This window comes from Euphorbia lathyris, chromosome 5, assembly GCF_963576675.1.
Source record: "Euphorbia lathyris chromosome 5, ddEupLath1.1, whole genome shotgun sequence".
NCBI classification, from domain to species: Eukaryota; Viridiplantae; Streptophyta; class Magnoliopsida; order Malpighiales; family Euphorbiaceae; genus Euphorbia; species Euphorbia lathyris.
In genome coordinates, this window is record NC_088914.1 from 8,661,039 (window position 1) to 8,672,761 (window position 11,723).

At 36.9% G+C, this 11,723-nt stretch overlaps 1 protein-coding gene across 1 annotated transcript; it reads left to right on the forward strand.

Annotated features, from left to right (window-relative positions):
- Window positions 1-10,504: 10,504 nt before the first annotated feature.
- Window positions 10,505-11,266, forward strand: LOC136229659 (putative F-box protein At1g67623). The gene has a single exon (XM_066018580.1). The coding sequence runs from the start codon at window positions 10,505-10,507 to the stop codon at window positions 11,264-11,266; it is 762 nt and encodes a 253-aa protein (XP_065874652.1).
- The last annotated feature ends 457 nt before the right edge of the window (window positions 11,267-11,723 follow it).

The window sequence follows — 11,723 nt, forward strand, 5'->3', positions numbered from 1 at the left end:
TCTTAAGAAAACCCCATACGAACTTTGGAAAGGACGAAAGCCCAACATTGGCTACTTTCGTGCCTTTGGGTGTAAATGTTTTGTACTCAATACAAAAGATAACCTTGCAAAATTTGATGCTAAAGCTGACGAAGCAATCTTTTTAGGGTACTCAACTAACAGCAAAGCATATAGAGTATATAATAAACGAACTCAAGTTGTTGAAGAGTCTGTCCATATAGAGTTCGATGAAACTAACCCTGCAGGAAAAACAACTCTGTCAGCCGAAGATGAACCAAGCTCAGCTTCCGCTGACCAAACAGGGGCTACTGAGTCATCAATACAAGAACTGACCAAAGGTAAACACGAACCCGAAATTACCTTTGCTGACCAATCTATTCCTGCAGATATTGTAGAAACACCTATTCCAGACAACTCAACATTACCCAAAGAAATAAAAATTCCAAGAGGACATTCAGAGAAGTCAATTTTTGATGCAGCTGACAACAAGCTGATGACAAGAGATCAGCTTAGAAAGTATCTCGAAAATGTTGTATTCGTCTCAGTAAATGAGCCAAAGAACTTCACCGATGCTGAGCACGGTGAATATTGGATCAACGCTATGCAAGAGGAGCTTGATCAATTCACGAGAAATGAGGTATGGGATTTAGTACCAAAACCTAGGAATCAAAAGACCATAGGAACTAAGTGGGTCTTTAGAAATAAACTAGATGAGCAAGGTAACATAATCAGAAATAAAGCCCGACTTGTAGCCCAAGGCTATAGTCAGCAAGAGGGTATTGACTATGGTGAAACCTTTGCTCCTGTTGCTAGGTTAGAGCCTATACGTATATTGTGTGCATATGCTAGCTATATGAACTTTAAACTATATCAAATGGATGTTAAAAGTTCATTTCTTAATGGCTTTATAAACGAAGAGGTATATGTTAGTCAGCCTCTAGGGTTTGAAGATCCAAAATTTCCAAACCACGTTTATAAACTCAAGAAGGCCCTGTATGGCCTAAAGCAAGCACCACGTGCTTGGTATGAGAGGTTGACCAATTGATTTATGGAAAATAAAAAATTTGGCGATTTAAGGCCAACTTCCTGCTGACCAGGAACTATGTCAGAGGCAAAGCTGACACAACCTTGTTCATTAAGAAAAAGGGTAAAAATACATTGCTAGCACAAATTTACGTAGATGATATAATCTTTGGTGCTACTGACGAGTCTATGTGCAAAGAATTTAGTAAACAGATGCAAACTGAGTTCGAGATGTCTATGATGGGCGAACTCAACTTCTTCCTTGGACTCCAAATCAAGCAAGGTAAGAATGGCATCTTTATTAGTCAGTCCAAGTACGCCAAGGAAATGCTCAAAAAGTTCGATATGGAAGATTGCAAACCCATATCAACCCCAATGGGTACTGACACTGTCCTATGCACGGATGAGAAAGGTAAGTCAGTAGATAGTAAGCTATATCGAGGTATGATTGGCTCTTTACTCTATCTTACTGCTAGTAGACCTGATATTCAGTACTCAGTATGCTATTGCGCTAGATATCAAGCTGACCCCAGGGAATCTCACCTTGTAGCTGTAAAACGAATCTTTAGATATTTGCAGAGCTCAGTTTATATAGGTTTATGGTATCCAAACTCAAATGACTTCACACTCATTGGATACACTGATGCTGACTATGGACGAGATAAGCTAGAACGTAAGAGTACCTCGGGAGGATGCCACTTCCTTGGAAGCTATCTAGTATCTTGGTTCAGTAAGAAACAGTCATCAGTTGCCCTATCTACAACTGAAGCTGAGTACATTGCTGCTGGAAGCTGTGTGGCTCAAGTCCTATGGATTAAGCAACAGCTCGAGGATTACGGAGTCAAAATAGAAACAATTGAAGTCAAATGCGACAATAAAAGCGCTATTGACCTATCCAAAAATCCAATCCAACACAGCAGAATGAAGCATGTCAGCATAAGACATCACTTCATTAGAGATCATGTACACAAAGGTGAGATCAAGTTGACCTATGTACCAACAGATGAACAACTTGCAGATATCTTCACTAAGCCTTTGGCTCGTGAGCAATTCAGCATATTAAGGGAAGCTATCGGTATGTCTAATCCTCTTCAATAATACTATGTGCTTAAATGAATATTGAGTGATTACCATGCTGAGTAACTTGAGCTAAATTAGTAACTGCTACATGCTAAGCTTAAAATGTGTTATAGAAAGTCACCCTATGCTGAGTAAGATATACATGCTAAAGTGATTATCTTAGGCTGAGTTACTAAAATAGCATGAAAGCCCTCTACATAAAACTATACACTTAGTACCACAAACGTTTAGTATTCTAACAAACTGAGTAAAGCCCACTTGCAACATTAAATGCTAGCACGCGAATTAAATATCCACCTAGGATGACGTAAGAAATAATGAGAAAACATATGCGCCGAATGTGTCATAAATGCCAGGATCCTTGTCGATTGATCATCTCGAGGTAAAACGACTAGTTCAACGAATAGGATCGATTCAAACTTCTATAAATTGTGGAAGAATTCCCACTTATCTCTCTTTACGCTTGAAATTTCTGGAAATAAATCTCTTTCTCTCTCAAAATCCCAAACCTCTCAAAGATTTCTAAGAATCATGTCTAAGAACTCACAAAACCTCTCCGATGCTGGTTCCGACAAAAACCACCCCGATGAAAATCCTAAATCTCAAGAACCTGGTTAGCATGACCAAACTCCGAACAAAAGCTCTCATGCTGACTTGGCTGCTTCATCGAAAAGGAAACAAAAGCAGGATAAGGGAAAGAAACCAATGGAACGTACCTACTCCCTGGTTTACAACAGTGTAAGGGGATACAAAGTTGACAACTCCCGCTGGTTCTCAAAGGGATTTGTGGAAGCCAATCAACACTTCTGTGAATGGATCTCAAAGAACGGCTGGACCGAGCTGTTCTCGACTCGAGAAGCCACCTACCCTGAGTTAGTAAAGGAGTTCTACACTAACCTAAGAGCCACTGATGATAACCGGGACTACATGGTCACCAAGGTTCAAGGAAAAGATATCTTCATCAACCCTTCTTACCTTGCCTCACTGCTAAAACTAAAAAACGAAGGAGCTAAACTTAGAAAATCAGGTGATCAAGATAAAATTGATTATCCCGCTGAGTTTTGCAAACCTACCGGTCATGTCGGGGAAATCTCTAGCACGTCCATGGGCCAGAATCAGAAGATGGCCCACTATATACTGACCAACTTCCTCTTCCCAAAAATCAATGATGCGTCCTCAATATCCAACTTCGAACAATGCTTTATATGGCACATGTTGACCTATCAGCCGATCAACATGCCGATCTTTCTCATCGGTGGTTTCCAGCGAAGTACGGGTACCCTTAGATTAGGCTCTCTAATCACCAGGATCCTCAAAGACCACCAAGTAAGCTTAGTGGAGGAAATTAACGTCTGGGGCACAGAGATCACAGCTGTTGTATTGTTTGGTCTTGCCTTCGACCAACCAATAGTGCCCAAGAAAGGAAAAGGAGCCGCGGTTGAAGGTCAAGATCCGCAAAAAGAAAAGAAACTTGCTAACCGCACTCGGCAGGATAAAGAGAGGAAAGCTGACCAGGCAGCTAAAGACAGTAACACAGCTCCAAAGAAGCTGAAAATTGTGTCAAGGGGAAAGAAGGCTGAAGATGAGCAAAGTCAGAAAGAACCTAAGTCAGCTGAGAAAAGAAAAAGGCAAGATGATCCTGAAGAAGAAAGTGAAGAGACTCCAGATCAACCTCTGCTGAAGAAGAAGAAGAATTCTGGTTTGCAACCAATTAAAGTTGCTCCTCTTAACCTGATAGTAACTCCCGACTCCCATTTTGTGAGAAGTCAAGGCATTGATCTCAAAAGACCACCCACTGACCAAGAGGAAGAAGAATCTGAAAATCTCGGAGGACAGGGTGATTTTGAGCAAACTGAGATAGCAAATGTTGAGCAACATGAGGAAGTGGATGATGAGCCATCAACAGGTGCTGAGCATGAACAGATAGTCAATACTAAACTGGTTGAAGAGCAAGCTGAGCCCACAGCAAAGGAACATGCTGACCTAGGGGTACATTCACTTTCTGACTCTCTTGATTCCATTTAAGCTGACCCCTCTCCTCCTAAGGCTAAGAAGTTGAGAAGGCTTAAGAAAAAGGCTTAGAAGTCGCCAGTTATTTATCTTTTGGGTGATTCTCCTCTGCGGGATCCCATTACTGATTTATCGGATATGCAGTTCCAATTCTTCTCAAATCCCACTGAGCCTTCTCCAACGGAACTTCAGAAAAATCAAGCCTCTGTTACTCATCCTGAGGAACAAGCCAAATCTCCGGAAAATCCAATCCCTGCCGAGCAAGAGCTCAAAGTCCAAGCTGCTCAACATGAAAAGCATGCTAAGGAAAATCCTGCTCAAACTGAGCTGCCTCCTCCTGCACCAACTCAAACCATCATTGAGCAGGTCAATATCTCTGATGATCCACCTTCTTCCCATCCAATATCACAGAATATTGAGCAGTCAGTACCTGCTGCTAATCAAAGTCCAGTTGTTAACCAAGCTGGCCCCTCTGCTTCCACCAGAATTCCAGCAACTGAGTCAATTCCTGAAACAACCTATGCCTATCTTCATGCTACTGAGTACGGACGTCGCATTATTGACTCCGCTCAAACTATTCTTCAGGATTTGAATACTTCTCATGCTGATGCTACTGGGTCTGCTAATATTGAGTCACCCCAAATCTCATCTATCACTCAGCTCCTCAATGAGATCAAGGGTCTCAAAGATTTGGTAAGTGTAATGGCAACGGTCCAAACATAGCAACCCAAGCAAGAATCCATCGTCAAGCTGGCCGAACTATAGTTAATGATGGTGAATCACTTGAATTCCCTTCAAGGCCAAATTAATACTCTTTCTGTGGTCAACACGGGCTATGCTACCTCTGCTGAGTTGAATCAACATTTTACCAAGTTGAACTCTGAGCTGACCGGCACTCGCGAGCTAATCTCCTCAACTTCTCAATGTTCGGTCGAACAAATAAGCGAAGCTGTCTGTCTACTCAATTTGAGTAAAGAGGAAATGGAAACTGATCAACTCAAGACCAATGAACTGCTGCAATACTCTCAGGAAACTTACAAACATGTGCGTCACACAAATGCTCAATGTCAGTTTTATGATTCGGGTCTGCTTAAAATGTACTATCAAGCCTATGCCGAGCTGACTGACACAATCACATGGCTTGGAAAATCCCAGGAGTATATACTCAGTATGTTCAGTGCCTCCATTCGCATTCCTCGCGATACCTTAGACGATGGAATACCTATTTTTGATGGGTTAAGGGAAAGCACGAAAAGGCTTAAGGCTTATTCAGTCAGATTAACTCGTGCTGCTCTTAACACTTTTGTTCCTCCTCCGCCTGATGGTGGCAAAACGGGGGAGAAAGAACAAGCTGATAGAACTCAGCATGCAAGGGAAGCATCCGGTAGTCAGCAGGAAAAGGGAAAAGGCAAAATCAATACTGCCCATGTCCAAGTCAATAGGAAGAAGTAGTTTAGCTAGGTTGCTAACTTTTAATCTTGACTTGTATTGTGAATTTTGTCCTGCTGACTATCTATATATTATGCATCTTTTTATTCCAAACTGATTAATTGTATGCGATGCTCACTTACGTTTTGTGCTTTATGCTGATCTGTCTTAATTAATCTTAATTGAACAAACAAACAAAAGAAAAAAGAAACAAACTCAATCCACATTAGACTTGATACATTTGCTCTGAAAAAGGTTTTCCTATAAAACTAACCATGTATCAAAACTGAGTTAGAACACATTGACCTCTTCTGAAAAGCTGACCTAGGCTCATCTGAATTAGATCTTGGAAGGTCTAGAATTGAACTAAGTCAGTATAAGCGAGCCTTAATTTTACTCAATTGAATCTTAGAAGGTTTAGAGTTAAGTTAAGTCAATAGATGCAACCCTTACGGGGGAGTGATTTCAGAAGTAATAAAACGAATTTCAATCATGGGGAATCTCAATGCTGAGTTCCATCAATTAAATATTTTGCCAACATCAAAATGGGGGAGTTTGTTGAAACACCTTTCCACACGATTTTGATTTGACAAAATCGTTTAAGTTAATCCATGATTAAGGGACAATTAAATTTAAGTGCTTTTGTTTAATTGTACTAATATGTTTGTTCAATGTTGAATATAAATATAAATATAAATAGAAATAAAAAGTAAGACATGACAAAGCCAGCATAAGATCACAGTGCAAGCTGAGTAGAGTGGAACTCAGCATAGCAGAATATAAGTCATCTTCGGAACAGAAGCTTAGAGATCAAGAAGCTGAGTGGAGTGAAGCTCAGTATCAAAAATAGAAGAGTCTTCGAACTATGTCTTGCAGAACGAAGCTGACCATGTAAGCTGAGTAAAAGAGAACTCAGTATATGGATTAACAACAATCAGAAGACAATGAATAACAAAGTCATGCCGAGTGATCTTCAGGACAACACCAAACATCTGTTAGCTAAAAGACAAGTCCGACAACTGTCTGAACCAATAATAGGAACCTCGGAATTACGCACAAAAATGATTTCGAGATGCATGGGTCAAATGTCCATTAGCTAAAAGACGAAACATGTACAAGAAGACAAACCTGCAAGAAAAGGACAAGCCTGACACTTGAGGAAATCAGACGACAGGATTGGCCTGCAAGGCTGAAGCTGACCAGAGCCTTGTCTCCCAAAAGAGCCGTTTTGGATTCAATGGGCAAATCAAATTTGAATGATTTGATCTTCAGATTGCAACTATAAAGAGACAAGTAAACCTCTCGGATCATCGCCGATTTATAGAACAAACAAGTGAGAAAAATACAAGCAAAAAGCACATGAAAACAAAAAGAGATCTTACACCAATTTTTCTATTCTTGTGTAAAAGCTAGAGTGATCTTTGTAATCATCTAAAGTGTTCTTTGTCTGAAAAAGAACAAGTCTGTATCAATTGTATCATTGAGAGAACTGTGCTGAGTACTCGGTGTTCAGTGCTTAGTGGTAGAGAAACCTAAGTGTTCGGTTATAGCACTTAGTAAGAGTTGAGTAGACGAATAGAGGAAGATACTCTTGCATATTCAACTGCCTTGTAAACGGTTTGTGCTCTACCTTTAAAGAGCTCAGTATTGGATTTCAAAAGCCCGAAGGGACTCTGGGGACTGAACGTAGGCGGAGAGGCCGAACCAGGATAAGTCGTGCTGAGTAATCTCTATCTCTCTCAATATATATATATCTGTATGTGTTGCTTGTTATATTTACTCAACATATAAATTGTCTAAATTGATATTGAGTAAATAAGAGTGCTGAGTTGGAAGCTGACCACAAAAGTGTCAATTCCCAACTCATATGTAAAATAGCTCTAGTCAATATCTGGCTAAAGATATCTTACGCTACAATCGGCCGTGCCGACCAAAGCTGAGTTGACAAACTTAAGAAAATATATTAAGTCAGCTTAATTAAAATCGAAAAATTTACATTAGTTCCTGACCCCCCTTTGGAACTAATCACACGGGACCAACATATAACACATCTTAAAAATCGAATCTTAAACCAACTAAGGTTGATTTCAGTAGTTAAAAGTCATAATTTGCTTAATTTAGATCTTGAGTTCAAGTTCTCAAGTCTTAATGTATATAGAAAATTTTAATTGATAAAGAATCCATCTAAATAGACAGAGACGAACCTTGAACCTAAAAATCGGAGAAACTATAGAAAAATTTGAAACTCTTTCTTTTTCGGCCATTTATTTTATCGACTGGAACTGTAAAACATGTAGGAAAATTAGCCCTTGTTTGGGAGGAAGTTAATGGGAGTAAATGGAAGTAATGGAAGATTAAGTATTAAGTTAACCTTGTTTGGGAGTTATTTTTTGAGAGTAAATGGAGGTTAATGAGGTTAAATCTTTACTTTCTCTAACCTCCAAACTCTAACCTCCAAATTGAGGATTAATGGAAGTAACATAAACTTTTTTAAAATTTCTTGTCTATGCAAAGTAAATTTAACCTTCATTCCGCTCCAGATTTAAACTCATAAACGAAGTTAAACATTTAACCTCATTTACATCCTATAAACTCACAAACAAGGTTAATTTTTAACTTTCCTTTCCATTACTTCCCTTCCCTTTCCATTACCTCCTTTAACCCTCATCTCCGTTAACCTCCAAACTCCCAAACAAAGGCTTAATGAGTTAAATTATTTTTATTAATTCGTTTTTATACACCAAACGTTTGAAAACTTTGTAGTATTAATGGCTTTTTTTCATGGTAAACGCATTCTTAAACAAGTTTAAATAATTATTGAATTAAATAATTTTTTGTTAATTTTTTAACCTTTCCATTTTAAGATTTCAACTGTAATTTTGATGTTCTAGTTAAAGTTTAGTTGATAAAGGTAACAAAATGTAAAGTTATGTAGTTTTTATGTACGTTTTGAAGTTTAGTTGCCACTGAAGGCAGCTCTAACATTTTAAAAGCCTTAAACCGTAAATTTTTATATTATATTTTTTTATAAAATAAATTTAATTAATTTGTTAATGAACCAATAAAAACCAAACAAAGATCAAACATTTAAGACAATTTGTATAGAGGAAAACAGTTAGCAGTTATATTATTGTTAGGGTAGAGTAAAAAAAATGTGGTTTAACCTTTTTACAGACGCATTCTCCTGGTTTAAAAATTGGAAAACATGAGTTCATCGTTTGTGCAGTGACGTGGCTAAATCTTGTGAGTCCACGTATTAACCTGCAACTGCACAAGAAGCAAGGTCAATAGGAGTCTGTTTGCAGGTCGATCCAAATCTAATGCCTAAGTCAATTCGTGGAAAATAGTGAAGAATGAGTGTAAGACGAGATATCGAGATCTGATATCAATCAAAGCCGTTTGGCCCGCATAGACCACCCCCGGCCCTGGTAACTATACCGTAAAAATGACTAAAGTTCATTAACAATTGATGTAATTTATCTTTTAATTTTATATTAAAATGTATCACAAAATTCTTTTAAAGAAAAAGAAATGTATCACAAATTTCCTTTCAAAAAAATAAGGTGTAACCCCTAACGTTTATAGTACCCTTATCATCTAAAATATTGCAATTTTACCCCTAACGTCGACAGACAAGAGCAATTTTACCCTTAACATTGGCAAGTTTGATCAATTTGAGACATTATTATAAAACACATATACTTTGTTACTTATTCTACACCAATTGCATATCAATTGATTTAAAAAAAAATCATATTTTTTGTGATTTAATAATAGAATTTGAGATTAAGATTTACAAATCCAGTGAAATATTTGAAGTTTTTTTTTTGTCCAACTCGTAGAAATATATTTTTTTTTCTCTCTTCTCCTCTCTGTGTCAAAGTCTCTTGTTTTGTTGATCTACTATAAGGAGGAGGACGAAGGAAGTTTGTCTTCCTTCTTCCTCCTTCAACCGGGTTAGATTTCTGTGTTTTTTTCTTATTTTTTTTTCTCATTGTTCATATATTTTATAGGATCTTCTTTATCTATTTGAATTGTATATGTTCTCTATTATTCTGTCGTTTATACCTTTCTCGGATTTAGCAAGAGCGGAAACGGTTTATCTTATCCGTGGATCAATAAATCTGCGTGGTTGCAACAACAAAAAAAGACTCAGATCTGAATGTTCGGAACGGCCTAAAAGATGAAATTTGGATCGCAGATGCTTTTTTACAGATTTGGATTTACGAAAAGTATATGTTACATTGTTGTTTGATGTTTTTTATACATTTTATGGTTTTCTTTGCTCTTTGTAGTCATTTTCATCCCTTGGTGGATCTTGTATTGGTTTTAGCATTTACTTGTTTGAACTTTTATTTCTTATATTTTGCTTGTTGTAATCCTTCTTTTTTCATCTAATGAAAATACAAGCATATTTCTCAAAAAAAAAAAATCATATGTTTGTGATCTGTTACTAATTAGTGATAAAATTGCATACATGTGAAGTATAGATGACAAGATTCGCGATCAAGAAGACAGTTTGATGAATTATTTATCAAATTGATCCAACTTGGCAACTTTAAGGGTAACTTTGCTCTTGACGGTCAACGCTAGAAATAAAATTATATCATTTTAAACGTTAGGAGTAAAATTGCTCCTAACTATGTTAAGTGTAATTATCCGTACAAGAAATTGCATCACAGAGTCCTTTTAGTAACGACAAGTCGTCTAATTATGAATGGTGATAATAATTAATTGTATCATCAAAACAATGTGTCGTTTTATAATTGAAGCAACTGTTATGGTTTTTGTAATTTACTCTTTCATTAAATAGAATTAATTAATGATCCTTTAATTAATTAATAAAATAGAATTAACGACAACAGAACAATTACTATATAAACATCTGCACTTCATCAATCTGTATAAACATCTCCTTCTTAATTCCTATAATTTTGTTTCTTTTTCTGGAATTCTATAATCAATGACAATTCTAAGCACAAAAAAAGTTATAAAAAAACGCAGCAAACAGAACCTTCCCGACTTACCAACACATGTACTATCCGACATTCTCGCCATAGTAGCTTCAACATCATCCACCGATCTTTTAAATGCCAAAGCAAGTTGCAAAGAATGGTTCAAAGCAGCATCAGAAGATTATGTTTTCGAACGTGTTTCAATCGAATCTCTCCCCGTAATTCCATGGAAGAAGACGAACAATGGTGCGGTATCTTTCCTCCAGAAGTGCATAAAAGCCGGAAATCCAGAATCATTATTCCGACAAGGAATGATCGATTATTTCAGCAATTTAAGGCTTGATTCAGGGCTTGAGTACTTGAGAAAAGCTAGTGATAAAGGTCATTTGGTAGCTAAATATGTTTACGGTATAATTCTTGTATGCTACGGCGGGGAATTTAGAGAACAAGGTTTGAAGTTAGTTTGTGATTTGAAATCGAAATTAGTGGATGAATGTAGGGAGAAAGTGAGGAAGGTTGTGAAATTCATGTGGAAGCGTAATTTTATAATTGCAGAGGGCGAAGAAAAAGAGTTGACATTGAGAAGAAAGAATTGTTGTTGTAAAGAGAGATTATCGTGTGTGGAGATGAAGAAGAAATCAATGGGATGGAGAGACGAGGAAGAGTTTGATGATGGAGTTTCATGCGATGGTTGTTTATGGGATACTGAAGCAATTCGATTCCGCCATATGCTTAGAACTGGCAGGTTTTCTTGTCGGTTTGTTTATTAAATTTTGGTTTTCTTTCAGGTACACAAATCAAATTTTAGGTTCATTAGGGTATTTGCAAAAATGTTCTGACTTGCAAATTCACCTATACTTTTTAAAATATGTGAAACTGCAATTTATTTTTATTTTCTTTTATCTGCAATTGTTATCCCTTGGAAGATGATTGGTATAAAGACAGAGAGTGCATAATTATCGTATTTATATTAGAATTATCGTGTTTATATTAGCAAGGTCCAATATATCATGACCATAATAGAATTTGTCAAGTAGATGTATGTGATATATTTTTTTTACAAAAGTATTTAAAACAATGTATTATTTTTTCTCATATGTATGTGTTTTTTATTTCTTATAAATGAATTGTAATGTAACACACATGTGAAATTTAGATTCATGATTTTGTAAAGTGTAATTATAGTTAATGATAAAATTGATCCAATTTGTAAACGTTAAGAGTGTT